We start from the raw sequence: 21367 nt of genomic DNA, 5'->3' as shown, positions 1-21367 counted from the left end.
ATTGTACTACAGTATAAAACTCTTCCGCAACCTCTTTATGAAACCGGTTTCGGTTTGAAACCATAAACATAACAAAAATACGCTATTTTGTCAATTTAAATGTATGTAAGACGTGAGTAATAAATAAAATACCACACTCGGTCTCATTACATACGAATTATACGAAACTCGTGACCTTCCTATGTTATCTGACCTCGCTTTCGCTCGGTCAGATACCAAAGGAAGGACACTCGTTTCGCATAATTCGTATGTAATGAGACCTCGTGTAGTATTCTCTATGTATCCAACACAGATAATGTCAACTACTATATGTCTCATAAAACGAAAGGCGGATTGGAATGACCTAACCAGCTCAACTTGAACAACGTGATTGAAATGCCACCAACTGTCTTCCTGTATATCTTCAGAAGCCGTTTAACACTGCATGCCATGATTAGTTGAGTTTAAGTACCCCTTTGACATTTTCAACAATTACATTCAAAAACTGAAATATATGGATTATTTCGAAAACTGAGGCTTTAATCGGTTTCAATGTCTAATATCCGTTTATATCGCTTGCGTTGGTTATTCTATATACATGTACACTTATTTACACCATGTTTAATCAAAATATATTTTCAGATAGTGTAAAAAATACAGTATAAAATTACAATGCTGTTTATTTTCAATTCAACAGCTGTTTAACATTCAGGTAGAAAAGGTTTTCCGTAGAAATAACTGACAACAGTGATGTAGTACTTATAGTGAGGTCATGTTGAGGGCTGCAACTGGCTGCTCTGTGGTTGTAGGGGATATCTGGCTGTGCTGTATACATACCTTGTGTGACCATCATATGCATTGATGACGGCAACACATCTCTTGTACACATGGATTAACCAGTTTGTGAAGGGGATCGATCCCCATACTTTAGGCGTGGCGTCAGATGTCCGGTGTTTAGGAAGTCTTATGAACAAGCCCTATTCACGTTCAGTTTCACTTTAAAAAACACACACATTTTATTAAGTTTTCGCGTTTCTTTTGGTTTTCAGTATATGTTCAGCGACTATTTAAATCTCTAAATGAGATGCTTGTTTATATTGCCTTCCGACGTGGGCTCTACTTCATTGACGCTGCACGCATGCTTTCAGTATGGTTGCTAATTTGTTCTCAGCGTTGGTATTATGCTTGACCTTCCTTTCCTACCAAGTGGAAGGTAAGTTAGAATTTATCTCTTTCTCCCACTAATGACGATGGAAATTGTTCTTTTCAAATGAAGATTTCCAAGCTTTCCACATCCTAAACAACAACTTACAATCAGTAATTTTTCAGCCTAATGTTAAAGAAAAAAATCAAAACACTGCGAATTTTGTCTGAATATTCAACTCTAAACCGTTGTGTTCTAATTTGGGTTTGGTTTCAAGGTTTCTCATAACAGTAAAAACTGGAGGTAGATAAATTGTTTGTGTATTGGAAAAACCTGTGAAGATTCGGATCAGAAAGTCAATCTTCAGAGCTCATGGTTGTCGTAAAAATGGCTAACGGAATGGAATTGTTCTGACTTGGTTGACTCATGCCACGGGATCCCATGTACGTAGATAGATGCGCATGAATTCAATCACTGGAATGTCTGGTTCAGACTTGCTTATTTACAGACCGCCGTCTCAGAGCTGGAATATTTCAGAGTTCAGAGTATAACAACGAAATTTATACTTATTAGGAAAACATTATATTAATATACATATGCTTGTATCACAATCGATGTTACCTATTTGCCTCATTTACTAACATGCAACGCCGGTGCAACGTTAAAGTTTAACCCACTCATTCACTCACTCACTCTATATCCGTGAAGATCCGAGTTAGAATTGGTCTTCAGCAACAAATACTTGTAAGAGTCGACTAACAGGATTGGATGGTCAAGTTTGATGACTTTGATGACACATGTCATCGCATCCCAGTTACGTAGATCGATGCTCATGCTGTTGATCACTGGATTGTCTGGCCCAGACTCGATTATTTACAGACCGCCTCCATACAGCTGGAATATAGCCGAGTGCGGCGTTAAACAACAACCAACCAACTTAGTATTAAAGCACAGAAAAATAACTCAGAGGGCCAAATACATCTTTAAGCACGGATCCTGAAATTTTCCGTAAAAGTCTTAACCCTTTGCAAATAATCAATCATATCCCGAAGATCTCCACTGAAAACCATGGACATCTCCACAGCAATTACTTGAAAGAATATGTAAATATCGCGAACCTACAGATAACATTTCATTACAAATACTCATTTAACGTGCATTTTCCATGTCCATTTAATATCCGGGTGTAAGTGTCATGTGTGGAATGAATTATCAAGAGAAATAGCAACACATGAGTAAAACAGGCTTTCTTATTCATGGTTGATTGGACAAGCTAATTAGATGTTTCAACTCTAATAATTATTGTGGTCTACATATGTCCAAACACGTGACCAAAGACATCTAGTGTTCGAGTGTGGACCTCACTTTCATGTGTAATTCCACTTGCCCAGTCTTTAAAGCTGATGTTAGCTGTTCAGACTCGAGTCACGTACGCGTGCCATGATCCCAAATTGGCCCTGATAACAATCTTGTGTCAAAATGGGTCTTACTCAAAACTAAGCTGACATGCTCAATTAAACCACTAGGGAAGGTTATGTCCATTGTTCTTGGAAGTGTTTTATTAGCATAGCTGATTAACTGCCCAAGACAATTATTTGTATTTAAACACAATAAAATTGTACTGTTTTTTGATCATCTTCATCATGACTAATACATTACACGCATATATGTAAGTACATGTATGTCCTCGTGGTGTAAGCTGTTTAATTACCCTCACTACGGTAGTTATTTAAATAAACTCTGCTCAGGCTAAAGCAGACACACAGAAACACAGACACACACGCACGCACGCACGCACGCACGCACGCACGACAGGCGTGTTGGAAAAGATCAAGGCAGTTAGTTGATTTGTTGTTTAAAGCTCAGTAATATTCCAGCTACATGGCGGGTCTGGACCAAGTGTCAACCAAGTCAGTGAGCCCGACCACCCGATCCCGTTTGTCACCTTTTACGACAAGCATGGGTCACTGAAGATCAATTCTAACCCGGATCTCCACGGGTCTGGAAAAGATGAAGAAAGAATGTGCATCCTCAACATCTTGAGATTCAGTCAGATCGTGTCAAATGCACTCATCGCCCGCTAGTCATCTGTTGCTACGTGTATATACCACGTGTATATAGCACACACAGAAACATTAATACTTCCACTAGTAACACCAGGGCCCCGTTCCTCAAAGCGACAGTCGTAACTTCCATACTTTAACGGGGCGGTGGGGTAGCCTAGTGGTTAAAGCGTTGGCTCGTCACGCCGAAGACCCGGGTTCGAATCCCCACAAGGGTACAATGTGTGAAGCCCATTTCTGGTGTTCCCCGCCGTGATGTTGCTGGAATATTGCTAAAAGCGGCATAAAACCAAACTCACTCAGTCAGTCCATACTTTAACATAGACTTACGACTGTCGTAGCCCTGCGGTCGCTTTGAAGAACGGGGCCCAGGGCCTAGATTTTCGAAGCTCTCTTAGCGCTAAGATAGTCGTAAGTTAATGTTAATGTATGGCACTTACGACTATCGTAGCGCTAAGAGAGCTTCGAAAATCTAGGCCCAGGTGTTTAGCTAAACTGGAATGGTGACTCTCCGAGCTTAGGTCACCTAGTTTTCCCGAGAACCGACACAAGATAACATCAGTAATGATCCTGTCTGATGTATAAAACATGCTCTTCATGAACAGGAAGCAGGGCCAAGATGGAACCAACGCTCACCACTATAGGAGATACGCTGACTTAAAACCAATATAAACAGTGTCTGCTGATTGAAGTTATCTGTTTGACAGTCCTAGAACCATCTATTTGCTCCTCGTGCACAGCACTATCTTCATGTAATCGGGCTAAACGAAGCAAGTCGAGAATTTCCCCAGGAATCTCCTGGCTCCGGGTCTCTTTTTCAATTTAAATGCTATTATTTGTTTTTTGAGCGTTTGTCTATGCTTGCGTATTTAATCAACCTTGTTGCGTGAGCCGGGAACCAGCATCCCCGCCTGCATCATGTCAATAGATGTTAAAACATGGTACTTAATGTTACCCTGCCTGGAGTTTGGGCGTTAAGAGCATAAAGCGGGGATTGTCTGGTTTAGAGGCAGTATAACTTGTCATAGTGGGACACTTTGTTATATAAGTACAATATGACATGAATTTAAGCCTAACTTCCCCTCACCTCAACTCATTAGATTTCTCACGCTGCAGATATATCAGCCCCAGAATCTCCGGGCCGATCGAAACGGTAGCCGAGCAGAAGCGTCACCCTTTCTCTGGTTTGTCTTGCCTTGGCACGATTATATATGATACGTTTTTCATACTGCAGAGTACGGTGTTAAACAACATTATAAGTTGTTCACTGGTCACGAGGGGGACATGGGTTGAACTTGATGTACCCTCGATGTTTGTTTATGTTCCCTAAACATCAACCCATGGGCCCCGAGGGACCAGTGAACAACGTATTTATCTTACCGAACACCTTAATGTTAATTTTGAATTGTTTGAAGCATGGGTAAAAATCTTTTGTAGCCATCGCTAGATTTTGCTGACAAGAAAAACAGATTTAGAGTTATCTCCATCCCATCGATTTGCATTCGCAAAACATCGGTAACTTCCGTTGATCATATACGTGATTCAATGTAATTCGAGATAAAGAATTACTACCACGAAGTACCAAGTGAGTTGCCATTGACAGCGGGGTACATTGACATGTTACTCGCTTGTAAGCGGGGTACATTGAAAATAATAAAAGTGCGCTCAGCCAATCAGAAAGCGACATTTATGTGTGAGGTAAGATAATCGCGTATGCACCCATTAGTCGGCTCTTTTTGGTTTCTTTGTTTGTTGTTTAACGCAGTCTGTAAATCATCAAGTCTGAACAAGATAACCCAGTGATCAACAGCATGAGCATCAAAGTTCGCAGCTGGGATACGATGACAAGACGCCTCGTTTGGAAAGATTACAAATATAAACTGACGTACAAAAAAAGAAAGTACACATCCGGTGCTATAATATTATTTTCCAAAATACAACGTAAATGTTTTGAAATGTGTTTAATTGCGACTTGCTTGTCACTAACATTGTGTACGTGTTGTCAAAACACCACAGACATTGTTCACTGTGTTAAAGGTCACATGCAACCAAAAAATCAAAAATAATTAAAACACAATTATCACTTATTCATGACATATAATATACATTGCTGGTTATGAAAAAACATATGAACAAAATTATAAGCGTACAATCGCAAATCAAAAGTGCAATATTGTGTACTTGGGTTTACTTCCCAAGAAACGAAGCAGCCGGGATACCGAACCCAGTCAGAGCGGGTGGGTGTGCACTCAAGTGTAACGGCTGGTTCATTTGCAGATGCCCCCACGGCTCATTGTGTGTGTAAATAGAGAGATTTTGGGTTTTGTAAATACATGCTCATTTTTTGTGTATAACATTTTACAATCAACAGACATCATAACATGTCATGTGTTCAAGTATCACACCTGCCTGTCTGTGTAATTACATAATGTGACAGAGACCGAACTCGGGCCATACATCAATGCGTTTTGTTTATGGTGTATAGCCTGATTGGTGTTAAGTTCAAATTGCATGTGGTCAGTGATAGCAGCTGTGTATTGAATATTGTCATTAGCAGACAGGCAGGCAGACACAAAGGTGTCAATAAAACAAGACATTGAGTTTTGTCTGTGACAACGACATATCTATATCACAGTTAGAAATTCTGTCAACGCTAAATAATGACATTGCTTTCAAGTATCGAACTGAGAAAGTGTCTCGGTAAGAAGAACGTGTGCTGAAATAGACAAATGAAATTATATAAACAGTTAATTTACTGTCATAACATATAAAAAGCTCGCGCCTGTGAGATATCAACAAAACATTAGAAAAATAGCTCACACAAAAGCCTTCACCGAGTATTCACCGGACAATCCAAGCTGCGCGAACCTATTTAACTGCGCAAGTGCTATGAGCGCAGCCCAGCTGTTGAAACCAGTTTCCCGCGTTTTTTTCATCGCGTTATTTTTCAACTTTATTAGTTGAATTTGCATTTTTGACGATTTGTTTCGGTAAGTCCATACCGAAAGGTATCAGAATCTGCAAAGTTGTGTTTTACGTTGCATGTGACCTTTAAGGTTGGGATGTAATGAAAATCATCACTTTGTTGAATCACACGTTCATGATACGCACCAGCAGTATATAACACCGTCGCTTCAGATTTTTAGTGATCTCCCAGTTAAAGGCACATCAAAATGCAAAGATTACCAGCGAGAATTAGCCATTGGCATGTCGCAGAAGGGGCTTCGAACAGCACACAAGGCAGATCATCATCAGACTAATGTGACGCGTCAACCAGATTGGCCAGACATCTAACAGTCCCAGAACTGCAAGACCGAGACAGACCACCTCGCAAAAACACCATCACCTGCGCATTCTCAACTGGATGCTCACATTGACGTCATCAGCATCAACAGCTTTGAGTCACCTCATCAGTTGGACTGTCGTCATCCGGGTCTATCTGCATGCCGTTAATGTGTTACCATCGACTGAATCGTCTTGGATGGGCTAGGAACGAGAGGTGCTGTTACATCGCAACTGGGTACGATGCCCGTGGTGTTTTGGCATCAAATATGTGGTGCCCTTATTTCAAGTCACAAATAAAACACACACAAAATATCTACATTGTTTTTAAAAAAATCCAAAAGCATCAGCTGGGTACTTTCTTTTGTACGTCAGTTTATGTGTACATGCGTGTGTTAAAGCTAACGTGCTCTAGGTTCTATTACACCAAATCAGAATCCATAGTTTAACAAACACTTTCCTTAGGGAGCCTTCAGTGCAGACCGAATCATCTGACAGCTGTGATTGGGTAATTTTGTGTAAAATATTTGTGCTTTTAAGTATACATTCATCCAGTAATGAAAAGTAGCCATATTTTAAAAATCTTTTTAATATTTAGTGCTGATTTTTTTTTACATGATGGTTAAGCTGAAATATTTACGCTGAATGTGACCACAGGTATTTTCAGGCGGTCGGCATTTTGTGCGGAACTGGGGTTGGTCTGTTTAGCTTTCTGCACTTGAAAAAGGACCTGGTCGAGGTGGTCATTTTTATATAGTTATTGCTTCGTTTGGGCCAGACTATGCACACATGTACATGTAATAGCTGTTGAAAGCTTAGTTATATTATTTTGAAAGGACAGAGGCGGATACAGCTTTTTGAGAAAGGGAAGGGTGGTGGGGGTGGAGGTTGTGCACACTTCATTTTCACCCGTTTTCAAGGGTCATTTAATAAACTTTCAGGACAAAACGGCGGGTGCGCATCCCCGCATCCCCCCTCTGGATCCGCCTATGAAGTATCATGTTACTATAGAAATCAGTTGGAAAATATTTTGATTTGGTGTAACCTCTAAGCATTACTTCGTCACTGGCAGGGAACTGCCCTTTTGGACGCTGGGGCAAGGACTGCCGTCGACGATGCAGCTCAAGATGCGTTGGGACTTGGTGCGAGGCGTCTACGGGGAAGTGTAAACTAGGTTGTGTCGATCGTTTCTATGGGGACCGCTGCGAACAGCGTTGTTGGAACTGTGGAGGATTTGGCCGGTGTTACAGGGACGGTAGATGCATATACACCTGCTCCGCCGGGTGGGCTAGACCGATCTGTTTGAGCAGTAAGTTGATGGTTGAGCCTCCACAGAGGGATTAACTTTTCTGTCAAGTGAAAATAAGTTTTGACCAAAACATTACAAACGTAAGGAATCAAGGCGCTTAAGGATGTACTTAGGAGTTTTGGCCATTTCTGATATTTTCTTTGCAAGACATAGTCTACCAACACACAGCAACAACTCAGCACGAATTCATGGGGTTTTGTGGTGATGATTGAAACTTGTTTTCTAAATGGAACGTTTCAACAATTGTAAAGCCTTATACTATTGACCTAATATTAAACTACCGGGCAAAAGAAAGTTATCACTTTAAAGCAACTGTATAAAAAACAAACACGCTGATACAGGTTGAACCCAACCAGAACATATTCGCCAAAACGCAACATCCGAAAACTACGTAAGAATCGTGTAATTTTCAAAACGTGAATAACAAGATTGCGGGACATAGGTCCAAATGCGCGAGTACGGACTGTGGCATAAACACCGATGTTGAACAGAGAAAGCATGCAGTAACCAAAAAACCACCACGAATATGCCAAGACGTATGCAAGCGCAACTAGAGGCGGTCGGTATGGCCAGTATGGGGGCTTCACAGCCTCAGCTGGCAAAGAACCTTCAACTGGCAATCAGACCCCCATCAGCAAATTGATAAACCGCTACCTGCAAAATGGACATACCCAATACCGCCCAAGATTGGGAAGTCCAAGAGTCATGACACCACCAAAGACTGCTCCATCTGGCAGATCTGTGACGGCGATATCAGCGGACTACAGTCCTTCCACGACTTGGGATGGCTGGTATACGAGCCTACTGGCCATTCCGTGGAATGGCCTTGACCCGTCTACACCTTCAACGTAGACTGCAATGGGCACGAACCGTACGTCGGTGGCAGCTACGTGACTGGGAGAGAGTACTCTTTACAGATGAAAGTCGATTCAGCCGGTTCAGAAACGATGGCAGAGCCTTTTGACGAAGAGAAGTTCATCCATTCAAGAAGTTCACCCGTTCGATGGAGGAGGCGTCAAAGTATGGCCAGAGAACAACACAACTGGATATCATCTGAATTCCCCCAAGCGATACAAGGATGAGATGTTGAGACCTTTTTACGACAGCAGCCAAAAGGAGTCATTTTGCAGCAAGAAAATGCAAGGACAGTTTGTAAAATATTTATCATAAATCTCACATACGTCTTTGTCTATGTTTTGGTCAAGTGAATTCAATGGTAACTTTCTTTTGCCCGGTAGTTTATATATTATTACTGAAATACGTTAACATATTTGGGTGGAAAGTGTATTATTTAACGTCATTAGGATGGAAACAATCGCCGAAACTAAAAAAACACACCTATGTTTGCACAGAGTATACAAATACCCGCTTTTCCTTTTATTTTATTTGATATGAGTGCCGAGTTAACCCCTAAACCTACATAAACTATTGACTATGGACAACCAACTTATATACCTAACAAGGTAGTCAGTGTTGGCGCTGTTTCTCTTTAAATCTTCAGAGATTGACTGTGGACAACCAGCTCCTATCACCACCATGGTAGTCAGTGGAGGACGTACACACTACGGAGACCGAGCTACGTACAGATGTGTGAGTGGTTACAGTGGGGTCGGGAGTGGAACGAGCACCTGTCAGGAGAGCGGAATCTGGACTCGACCAATGTTAGTCTGCAACAGTAAGTATTTATACACAGCAAGAGAGAACGGAACCAACTGAAGTATAAGACTCGAGATTTGGGCTGTTTGTCTTTCGCCCTTCCCGAAAGTTTAATGTGGACAACCACCTCCTAAAGTAAGGTCGTTAATGGTGGCGCTGTTTTTTCTTTAAATCTTCAGAGACTCTCTTTGGACAACCAACTACTACAAGTAAGGGAGTCAATGGCTGCGCTGTTTGTCTTTAAATATTCAGAGATTGACTGTGGACAAACAACTCCTAAAGCAAGGCAGTTAATTGTGGCGCTGTTTGTCTTTAAATCTTCAGATACTCTCTTTTGACAACCAACTCCTATAAGTACTATAAGTAAGGTAGTCAATGGTTGCGCTGTTTTTCTTTAAATCGTCAGAGATTGACTGTGGACAACCAGCTCCTATCACTAACATGGTAGTCAGTGGAGGACGTACCTACTACGGAGACCGAGCTACGTACAGATGCGTGAGTGGTAACAGTGGGGTCGGGAGTGGAACGAGCACCTGTCAGGAGAGCGGAATCTGGACTCGACCAATGTTAGTCTGCAACAGTAAGTATTGATACACAGCGAGAGAGAACGGAATCAACTGAAGTATAAGACTCGAGATTTGGGCTGTTTGTCTTTCGCCCTTTCCGAAATTTTATTGTGGACAACCACCTCCTAAAGTAAGGTAGTCAATGGTTGCGCTGTTTTTCTTTAAACCTTCAGAGATTGACTGTGGACAACCAACTCCTATCACCAACATGGTAGTCAGTGGAGGACGTACACACTACGGAGACCGAGCTACGTACAGATGCGTGAGTGGTTACAGTGGGGTCGGGAGTGGAACGAGCACCTGTCAGGAGAGCGGAATCTGGACTCGACCAGTTTTAGTGTGCAACAGTAAGTATTGATACACAGCGAGAGAGAACGGAATGTACCAGCCACCAATATTTCCAATTTCCTGCGTATTAAACTGTATCTTTTATGCATTGATTTTCAACATGATACAACTTTGTATCAACGTGGTTCGTTAAATTGTGTATTTCACGCATACACTAGTACTCACTTGTGATCGACATTCCACTGACTTTCCATTCTCTTTCCTTTAGAAACACCTTGTAAAGACGACTATTCCTTCTGCCAAGAGGGTTTTGTCAACTGTGATGCTCCGGGTATAAGCGAGGCTTGTAAGAAGACCTGTGGAGCTTGTGAAGACACACATGCAGGTAGGGTAGCCTTGTGGTTAAAGCGTTCGCTCGTCACGCCGAAGAATACACATGTGTTTGTATCTGTCGCACGCTTAGTAGCTAAGCGTGTGTGTGTGCGTGCGTGCGTGCGTGCGTGTGTCGCTATGTGTATGTCTGTCTGTGTGTGTGTGTGTGTGTGTGTGTGTGTGTGTGTGTGTGTGTGTGTGTGTGTGTGTGTGTGTGTGTGTGTGTGTGTGTGTGTACACCAGAAATGGACTGCACACATTGAATCCCATAGTGATAGGGACATATACTAGTAGATATATTTGGTTTGTCGGATACGTAAGCTTCATTCCGTTACGTCATATGCACGCATCCTTGCTATACCTGCAGATAGGAGGAGGGGTAGGCCTGGGTTCGATTCCTCACATACTACAATGTATGAAGCCCATTTCTGGTGCCCCGCCATAATATTGATGGAATTTTCCTAAAAGCTGTGTAAAACCAAACTCACTCACCCGCTTTCTCATTCTCTGTACCTGCAGAGCCATGCGATGATCCAGAGCGATGGGGGTGGCACTGTGGTGAAGCTTGTTCCACTGCCTGTAGGGAACGACGATGTGATAGAAAATCGGGTCACTGTCTTGGGGAGTGTATGGTCGGCCACTACGGCGCGGCCTGTGACCTCCGTTGTGAGAACTGTGATGAAGGAGGGTGCTTCAAGAATGGAACTTGTCGTCAAGGATGCAGACACAAATGGAGGGGGCTTCAATGTGATCAGAGAGATTAAACTTCTGTATCCCTTCAACTAATGAAGGGGTGGTGGGGTAGCTTTGTGGTTAAAGCGTTCGCATGTCACGCCGAAGCCCCAGGTTCGAATCCCATATGGGTGCAATGTATCTGTATGTGCCGCTTTCAGCATATTCCTGCAATATCACGGCATTTTATACGAACGTTAAACACGGAATGTCCCGAACGTTTACGCCGGAATGTCCAGTTCCTTGTAAAATGATTCAGGAAAGAATACAGGATCGGATTATCGGATTAACTAATCATTGTTACAGGCTAATGTCTGTTTATATATATTAAAGTGTTAATGAAAGATGAGAAATATGCAACGCAAACTAGTTAAAGAATACCTTATTCTTTTATTTTACATGTCTGGTTTATCTGTCACGCAATAAGAAAGGCAGATTGTTTGATTTGCTTACACGTGCCGACCCGTGAGAATCCGGGTTAAAATTGGTCTTCAGCAACCGATGCTTGTCGACTAACGGCATCGGGTGGTCAGGCTCGCTGACTTGGTTGACACACGTCATCGTATCCCGGTTGCGTAGATCGATGTTCAAGCTGTTGAACACTGCATTATCTGGTTCAGACTCGATTATTTACAGACCGCCGCTATATATACTCATGCCAATAATGGTTGTCACCCCCTTCAATTTTTTTAATTAGACCATACATGAGAATACACCAGACCATATGAGAGTACATCGGACGATACATGAGAGCACATCAGACAATACATGAGAGTACATCAGATCATATGAGAGTACATCAGACCATACATGAGAGTACATCGGACGATACATGAGAGCACATCAGACAATACATGAGAGTACATCAGATCATATGAGAGTACATCAGACCATACATGAGAGTACATCGGACGAAACATGAGAGTACATCAGACCATACATGAGAGTACATCAGATCATATGAGAGTACATCCGACCATACATGAGAGTACATCAGATCATATGAGAGTACATCCGACCATACATGAGAGTACATCGGACGATACATGAGAGTACATCAGACCATACATGAGAGTACATCAGACCATACATGAGAGTACATCGGACCATACATGAGAGTACATCGGACAATACATGAGAGTACATCAGATCATATGAGAGTACATCCGACCATACATGAGAGTACATCGGACGATACATGAGAGTACATCAGACCATACATGAGAGTACATCGGACAATACATGAGAGTACATCCGACCATATGAGAGTACATCAGATCATATGAGAAGACATCAGATCATATGAGAGCACATCCGACCATACATGAGAGTACATCCGACCATATGAGAGTACATCAGATCATATGAGAGCACATCCGACCATACATGAGAGTACATCAGATCATATGATAGGGACATATAAATATATTTGGTTTGTCAGATACGTAAGCTTCATTCTGTTACGTCATATGCACGCATCCTTGTTATACCCGCAGATTGGAGGAGGGGGTAGGCCTGGGTTCGATTCCCCACATACTACAATGTATGAAGCCCATTTCTGGTGCCCCGCCATAATATTGATGGAATTTTCCTAAAAGCTGTGTAAAACCAAAATCACTCACCCGCTTTCTCATTCTCTGTACCTGCAGAGCCATGCGATGATCCAGAGCGATGGGGGTGGCACTGTGGTGACGCTTGTTCCACTGCCTGTAGGGAACGACGATGTGATAGAATATCGGGTCACTGTCTTGGGGAGTGTATGGTCGGCCACTACGGCGCGGCTTGTGACCTCCATTGTGAGAACTGTGATGGAGGAGGGTGCTTCAAGAATGGAACTTGTCGTCAAGGATGCAGACACAAATGGAGGGGGATTCAATGTGATCAGAGAGATTAAACTTCTGTATCCCTTCAACTAATGAAGGGGTGGTGGGGTAGCTTCGTGGTTAAAGCGTTCGCATGTCACGCCGAAGCCCCAGGTTCGAATCCCATATGGGTGCAATGTATCTGTATGTGCCGCTTTCAGCATATTCCTGCAATATCACGGCATTTTATACGAACGTTAAACACGGAATGTCCCGAACGTTTACGCCGGAATGTCCAGTTCCTTGTGAAATGATTCAGGAAAGAATACAGGATCGGATTATCGGATTAACTAATCATTGTTACAGGCTAATGTCTGTTTATATATATTAAAGTGTTAATGAAAGATGAGAAATATACAAAGTAGTTAAAGAATACCTTATTCTTTCATTTTGCATGTCTGGTTTATCTGTCACGCAATAAGAAAGGCAGATTGTTTGATTTGCTTACACGTGCCGACCCGTGAGGATCCGGGTTAAAATTGGTCTTCAGCAACCGATGCTTGTCGTTAGAGGCGACTAACGGGATCGGGTGGTCAGGCTCGCTAACTTGGTTGACACACGTCATCGTATCCCGGTTGCGTAGATCGATGTTCAAGCTGTTGAACACTGCATCATCTGGTCCAGACTCGATTATTTACAGACCGCAGCTATATATACTGATGCCAATAATGCTTGTCACCCCCTTCAATTTTTTTAATTAGACCATACATGAGAATACACCAGACCATATGAGAGTACATCAAACCATACATGAGAGTACATCGGACGATACATGACAGTACATCGGACCATACATGAGAGTACATCAGATCATATGAGAGTACATCGGACCATACATGAGAGTACATCAGACCATGTGAGAGTACATCAGACCACACATGAGAGTGCATCAGACCATATGAGAGTTCATCGGACCATATGAGAGTACATCATACCATACATGAGAGTACATCAGACCATGTGAGAGTACATCGGACGATACATGACAGTACATCAGACCATACATGAGAGTACGTCAGACCATATGAGAGTACATCAGACCATACATGAAAGTACATCAGACCATATGAGAGTACATCAGACCATACATGAGAGTGCATCAGACCATACATGAGAGTACATCAGATCATACATGAGAGTACATCAGACCATATGAGAGTACATCGGACCATACATGAGAGTACATCAGACCATACATGAGAGTACATCGGACGATACATGAGAGTACATCAGACCATACATGAGAGTACATCAGACCATACATGAGAGTACATCAGACCATACATGAGAGTACATCGCACCATATGAGAGTATATCAGACCATACATGAGAGTACATCAGACCATATGAGAGTTCATCGGACCACATGAGAGTACATCAGACCACATGAGAGTACATCAGACCATACATGAGAGTACATCAGACCATATGAGCGTACATCAGACCATACATGAGAGTACATCGGACCATACATGAGGGTACATCAGACCATTCATGAGAATACATCAGATCACATGAAAGTACATCAGACCATATGAGAGTATATCCGACCATACATGAGGGTATACCAGACTATACATGAGAGTACATCGGACCATACATGAGAGTACATCAGACCATACATGGGAGCACACCAGACCATACATGAGAGTCCATCAGAAAATATGAGAATCCATCAGACCATATGAGAGTCCATCAGACCACATGAGAGTCCATCAGACCATACATGAGAGTCCATCAGACCATATGCGTGTACATCAGATCACATGAGAGTCCATCAGACCATATGAGAGCCCATCAAACCAACTGGCAAGGCGTATGTCATGCCATAATTATGGCAGACCTTGGTTAGGGTTTCCATCATGTGCGCTTGTCGCATCTTATGTTTCACTGGCTGCATGCGTCTTATCACCATGTCATTCTGCCGATATGCCAGCAACAAGTTACAACTACAGGGCAGTTTGTGGTGGCGCAACCTCCTCTTGTGGCCGGACCTTGGGATATTAGACTCGTTATGGAATTGTGCATCCCCTTGTGGTTTTTGTTCCTGCTAGAGTCCTTGTTGCTTGACAGAGGAACAGGTAATGTTTCTTGTTCATAAGTTCATTATAAATAATTAATGCTTGCGACGTATACTCCCCAGAAGCAACGCTGCACATTATAATATATACTGTACGGTTTTGGTCATACAGTCGTAAGAAGTAACACTGCACATTATAATGTACAGTTTTATCATACAGGCATAAGAAGTAACACTGCACAGTATACTGTACGGTTTTGGTCATACAGTCATAAGAAATAACACTGCACAGTATACTGTACGGTTTTATCATACAGACATAAGAAGTAACACTGCACATTATAATGTACAGTTTTATCATACAGGCATAAGAAATAACACTGCACAGTATACTGTACGGTTTTGGTCATACAGTCATAAGAAATAACACTGCACAGTATACTGTACGGTTTTATCATACAGACATAAGAAATAACACTGCACAGTATACTGTACGGTTTTATCATACAGACATAAGAAATAACACTGCACAGTATACTGTACGGTTTTGGTCATACAGTCATAAGAAATAACACTGCACAGTTTACTGTACGGTTTTATCATACAGACATAAGAAATAACACTGCACAGTATACTGTACGGTTTTACCATACAGACATAAGAAATAACACTGCACAGTATACTGTACGGTTTCATCATACAGACATAAGAAATAACACTGCACAGTATACTGTACGGTTTTATCATATAGACATAAAACATAACACTACACATTATAATCATTGTAATGTACGGTTTTGTCATACAGTCATGAGAAGTAACGCTGCACATTATAATGTACGGTTTTGTCATACAGTCATAAGAAATAACACTACACATTATAATGTACGGTTTTGTCATACAGTCATGAGAAGTAACGCTGCACATTATACAGTACCGCTTTGGTCAGACAGTCATATTAGAAGTAACTGCACATTAGCATGTACGGCTTGAGACAGGGATGTAGTTACTAGTCAGTATTGACTTCCTATAGGTCATCCCGTGGACAGCTGCCGGGACCAGTACCCACAAGAATGTCGCCAGTACGTGACTAGGACGCTGTGTGATCACCCAGGCATCACCCCAGCGTGTAGACACACGTGTGCAGCCTGTGTGGATCCTGTGGGTGAGTATATGCAGCTGGGGTACTCAAGCTTGAGCGTCAACGGAAATATTGGCGGCATCTGGGGCTAGAATTGGTCCCTAGTGCTTGTCGTGAGAGGTGACTTGGATCGGGTTGTAAGGCTGGGTGACGTGGTTGATAAGTTGTCAGTGAACGTCGATTTTGTGCGATGTCCATAATATCAATCACATCCTATTTCATACATTGTGAAGAAAAAGGACTTAATACCTACAAAGTATGGAGAAAGACCGGGCTTCAGCTATAATGTATGCAAGGAGGATTGATATAACCATAGCAGTTATCTCTGGCGGTGGGGTAGCCTAGTGTTTAAAGCGTCCGTTCGTCACTCCCAAGACTCGGGACTGGTCGACTCGGAGTCAGTATACTGTGTCTGAGTGGGGTATTCATGCTTCACTGCGGCATGGTATCTCAGTGAGCTAGCACTATAAAACCAGCTTCAGTCTGGGTAGCACAAGCGGCCATACATACACACGCATGCACGTCGTCATATGAGCGAAATATTCTTAAGTACGACGTTAAACCCCATTTCACCTCATCTCACAGATGGGGGCGGCATTTGCTATGTTTAAAAAGAAAACATAAAACTAAAGGAAACATGAAGGAAACATGGTTAATATATTCGTTAAATTGCAGCACCCTGCGAGGACCCCAAAAGATGGGGGCAACACTGTGATAACCTTTGTAACGTCGCCTGCTCTGGACGCCGATGTCACAGAATGTCGGGGTACTGTCACGGGAGTTGCTGGGACGGCCTCTATGGTCTGGCCTGTGAGCTTCATTGTGAGAACTGTATGAACGGACATTGCAACAGAGTTGGAACATGTCTTTCCGGATGCAAGCCCGGGTGGCGGGGTACGCGCTGTGATCAGAACGATTGAAATGGGACGGTTTGTGATGGTTTTGCTCAGCCAAGAAAACGAATACATGTTTCGTTTTGAAACATATTTTATTGTCCAATTGACAGAGGCATTGGGCACAAGTGCACCAACTATTGTCGCCTTATTGGCCGGAATTAGGGTCTCGATCGTTGATCCTACTACCGTAATCAACAGATTAATATGATATTTCCGACTTCAACCATGGTATTTGTAATGTAATTATTATGGTGGATTGCATGAAATTGACACCCTATCGTATGTAGATCAGCACACAATAAAACAGCTGTGAATTCCAGATTGAGGATCAAATATAACAAAAATAGCCAGACATCATCATACTTACATTTGAGTTATTGTGATCAGTACCGTAATCAGCTGTTTCCATTATAATTCTGTACATCACTACCCATTCATCACAACGCTGTTTCTCTCACTGTAATAAAGAAGCTGTTCATCCATCCAGTGTTATCCTTCCTTGTATCTATCATCTAGTCAGAGACACGGCTACAACATATATGCCATGTATGAATCCTCGGTATGTCATCGGTTCCCAATTGCGCAGATCGATGCTCGTGCTGTTGATCACTGAAATTGTCTGGTCCAGACTCGATTATTTACAGACCGCCGCCATATAGCTGGAATATTGCTGAGTGCGGCGTAAAACTAAGTTCACTCACTCACTCATTTGCGGAATCGAACTGTCAAAGCAACTGCAACTCCAGCTGCAGGTGCAGTGCCTGGTTTAAGGAGAGTGACGGCGCAAACAATTCGTAATCGTTTACGAGAAACTGGACATCAAGCCAGAAGACCCTTTTTTCGCCCTGTGCTACGACGGCTACATCGACGGTGATGCAATAACGTTCGATTCTGGAATCTGCAAAACTGGCAACGTGTATGGTTCAGTGACGAATCACACTTTCTGCTTCAATGTGCGTGTCTATCGACGTGGACATAAACGTTTTGCCAAGATTTGTGTCGTCCAGATTGACCGATATGGTACTGTAAGCGTCATGATGTGGGGAGCCTTCAGTGCAATTTAACTGCTAATCGATACTGAGACGAAATCTTAAGGATTCACATGGTTCTGATCATTGACCTCCAGAGGGAGTTGTTCCAGCAAGATAATGCCAGGCCTTACACAACACGTACCACTATTCAGTATTTTCAGAATGAGAACATTACAGTGTTTCCATGGCCTTTCAAACCCCATCGAGCATTTGTGGGATGACCTAGGCCAACGTAAACGCCACAGACGTTAGATCAATTGTCGCAGGTATTGCAAGAGGAATGGGCCAGAATTCCACAATAATTGAACTTTTATAAGCTAAACATGATAACAGACATCTTTATACTGTGAAATTTGGCTGCAACTGATCCAGAATAACATGTGCTATCTCACTTTGAAGTTAGCCGATTAAATTCGTGAAAATAGACCTATGCGTTTCTTTTTGGTGGAGTATACTTGTATTATTGTATCAATTAAGAGTATGCATACCGACGAACATATCGTGTACCGCACCACCTACCCAACGTTCTGAATTGGATGCCTATCGTCTAATGGGCGATAATGCGGCAGAGATATGAAGCAGTATATAAGTGCATATAAAATGAAAATATAAAGCATGTATAAAAGTCTGATATTTCAACATCCACTGGCAGCACTTTTGTACAAATTGCAAAACGTCAAAAAGCAACCTAGAATGAATGTTCCCTCAATGTACATGATAAGCAGTCATGATCAACCCTGATGTATAATAGAATTAAGGAAAAATATGTACTGTCTATTCACCAGCGTGAACGTTACCGATGGAGATGAAGGTTGTACTGGGTAACTGTCTATAGGTTCGATAGTAACACGTTCCGCTCGTATTGCGCATACCACATACCTGTCAGTTTAAAGTAAGCCATGGACCGAGACTCAATAAATGTTCTCAAGGTGCTTCAATATTCTACTGAATACAAGAAGTATATATCAGAATACACTCAAGTGCACCCTTGTTGTAAAACACGAACGTTCTACTAAAAATGTGTGGTCCTTACCTAACAGCATAATTTCAGACGGTCCTTTCTGCCAACTGTGACCATCATGGCATAACCTCTTTCCAGTGTAATGAACCTGCATGCAATCATTTAAGCTTAGTTTTCAGACAATGTTCCTTCCTTCCATCAAAATGTTGAAGCACGTTTTTCCACAATTCTTGGCTTCGGCTGATGGCCTAAAGTTTCAGTCAGCGGGCTTAGTGGTTAGTGAAAGGAACATGCATTGAAAAGATCGCCTATTGCTGCCAGAGGTAAAGATGTCCGCTTATTTACAGACATCTCAAAACCTTCCTGTGAATAATGTTTATAATTATGGCGGGCGGTGCTGACAATTCTCAACCTGGATGCTGACTTAAAGTGCAAAGATGCATCAACTAAACAACTAAATATGTTCAAAATATGCATGGTTGGTCGCCATTTTTGAATCGGATGAATTAAAGAACATGTGGCCGGAAGTATCAAATTGAAGATTTCTGTAAAATATGGATTGTGCTTTTCAGTCCACATACAACAACACGCAGTATTTATAAACATAGTGGGTGGTGCTTGATTAATTCTGATGTGTATGTATCATATTAAACGCTTTGAATTATATAAACATAAACATTTTTCAGATAAGATAATTTATTTGTAAAAACGTGTGAAATAACCTACCCTGCAAAACACATGTGAAACGCAAAATTAAAAAACCTTGGAGCTATCTGATGGAGTTTTACTTATATTCACACGAAATGATTATGAGATTGAATTTCTAATTAGTGCATACATCGGGAGTGATATGTGCGGGTAGAATTCAGTACGACTACAAATAACGAAAATGTCAGGGAACGTGACGGAAAAAACACACCGAAGCGAAGGTAACATGCAACAGAAATTGTTGCTCTATGAAAACAATGTATTTTCATTTGTCTATCGTCAAAATTGTACAGCAAGTGAAAAGTAAACATACAACGACTTTAAGAAGCTCAACCCAACAACGCCATCGACCACCTGCAGAAGCCAGGTTTTTTTCAAGCCAAGCACCATTACAAGATTATGGAACCGTTATCAGATAACGAGGTCAACACGTGATGTACCCTGATTTGATCGACCACGTGTCACAACTGTGCAAACACAGGACAGGTTCCTGTCAGATTCATCACGGCCACCTACAGGATTCTAGCCCAGACAGCGATGCACCGTTTACGCGCCGCAGGCATTCGCCGGAGACGACTAGTTATAGGCGTCATTCTGACTTATCAGCATCGTTGGCAACGACGTCAGTGTGTACACAGATTACGGCCACAACAGCGATGGAGACGTATTTGGTGCAGTGACGAATCACAGTTTATACATCTCCGTGCAGACGGAAGACGTCGTGTTTACGGACGTCGCGGGGAGCGTTAAACTACATTCAGGAAAGGGACAGGTTTGGTGGTGGTAGAGTAATGATGTGGGCCCACATTACACAGATGAAATTCTTCGATCACACGTCCTTCCCATTATGTAACAAGCAAACGTCATTTTTCAACACAACAACGTCCACCCTCAAACCGCAAGAGCGGCTTTTTAAGAACACAACATCCAAGTACTGCCATGGTTGTCAGGGTCTCCGGATCTAAATCCCCTCTAAGATTTATTGGATGCTCTTCATCAACGTCTGTAAATACGTCAGCAATAGCCATAGAACCTTAAACAGTTGGCACAAACACTGCTAGGGTGATGTCTCTACGTAATCTCATTGTTCCATTGGGCGAAGATGCCAGGCAGCTCTGAACACTAATAAGGGCAATACAATTTTACAAGTTGTTAAGATACATAGGCGGATCCAGCGGGTGGGGGTTGGGGTTGCAGGAGTGCGACGCCTACCCCCCTTTTTATGGAGGGGAGGGGAGCCTGAAAGTTTATTAAATTACCATTGATATGTTACTGGTTCATAAAAGCCTTGATGAACATCGGTAAAGTGACAATGATTTAAACAATTCATTATGAACTGTTAACAATTCATATAATA

The 21367-nt window shown here is 42.1% G+C and overlaps 2 protein-coding genes across 4 annotated transcripts; both read left to right on the top strand.

Annotated features, from left to right (window-relative positions):
- The first annotated feature begins 1108 nt into the window (after positions 1–1108).
- Positions 1109–11627, top strand: LOC124257593 (multiple epidermal growth factor-like domains protein 6). Of its 3 annotated transcripts, XM_046691692.1 has the most exons (6): positions 1109–1192; positions 7541–7777; positions 9279–9452; positions 10173–10346; positions 10556–10672; positions 11179–11627. In XM_046691692.1, the coding sequence occupies exons 1-6, from the start codon at positions 1129–1131 to the stop codon at positions 11421–11423; spliced, it is 1011 nt and encodes a 336-aa protein (XP_046547648.1). In that variant the 5' UTR covers positions 1109–1128; the 3' UTR covers positions 11424–11627. The 3 variants fall into 3 exon arrangements, with proteins under 3 accessions (XP_046547648.1, XP_046547649.1, XP_046547650.1); XM_046691693.1 differs by lacking the exon at positions 9279–9452; XM_046691694.1 differs by lacking the exon at positions 10173–10346.
- A 3545-nt stretch (positions 11628–15172) lies between these two features.
- Positions 15173–17792, top strand: LOC124257583 (multiple epidermal growth factor-like domains protein 6). The gene is made up of 3 exons (XM_046691682.1): positions 15173–15334; positions 16307–16438; positions 17090–17792. Exons 1-3 carry the CDS (start codon positions 15268–15270, stop codon positions 17332–17334), a joined length of 444 nt encoding a protein of 147 aa, XP_046547638.1. The 5' UTR covers positions 15173–15267; the 3' UTR covers positions 17335–17792.
- Positions 17793–21367: the final 3575 nt, after the last annotated feature.

The sequence above is a fragment of the Haliotis rubra genome, unplaced genomic scaffold, assembly GCF_003918875.1.
Source record: "Haliotis rubra isolate DU_JTF1 unplaced genomic scaffold, ASM391887v1 Scf668, whole genome shotgun sequence".
Lineage (NCBI taxonomy): Eukaryota > Metazoa > Mollusca > Gastropoda > Lepetellida > Haliotidae > Haliotis > Haliotis rubra.
The sequence above is the reverse complement of the archived record's forward strand: the minus strand, read 5'-3'. Positions and strand labels throughout refer to the sequence as shown.

Bases quoted from the DNA above. Each gene is read 5' to 3' on its own strand.
- LOC124257593 (XM_046691692.1), top strand. From the start codon at position 1,129: ATGGTTGCTAATTTGTTCTCAGCGTTGGTATTATGCTTGACCTTCCTT. The intron at 1,193-7,540 runs GTAAGTTAGAAT...CGTCACTGGCAG, and splicing joins CCTTTCCTACCAAGTGGAAG to GGAACTGCCCTTTTGGACGC. The intron at 7,778-9,278 runs GTAAGTTGATGG...TTAAATCTTCAG, and splicing joins TAGACCGATCTGTTTGAGCA to AGATTGACTGTGGACAACCA.
- LOC124257583 (XM_046691682.1), top strand. From the start codon at position 15,268: ATGGAATTGTGCATCCCCTTGTGGTTTTTGTTCCTGCTAGAGTCCTTG. The intron at 15,335-16,306 runs GTAATGTTTCTT...GACTTCCTATAG, and splicing joins GTTGCTTGACAGAGGAACAG to GTCATCCCGTGGACAGCTGC. The intron at 16,439-17,089 runs GTGAGTATATGC...GTTAAATTGCAG, and splicing joins AGCCTGTGTGGATCCTGTGG to CACCCTGCGAGGACCCCAAA.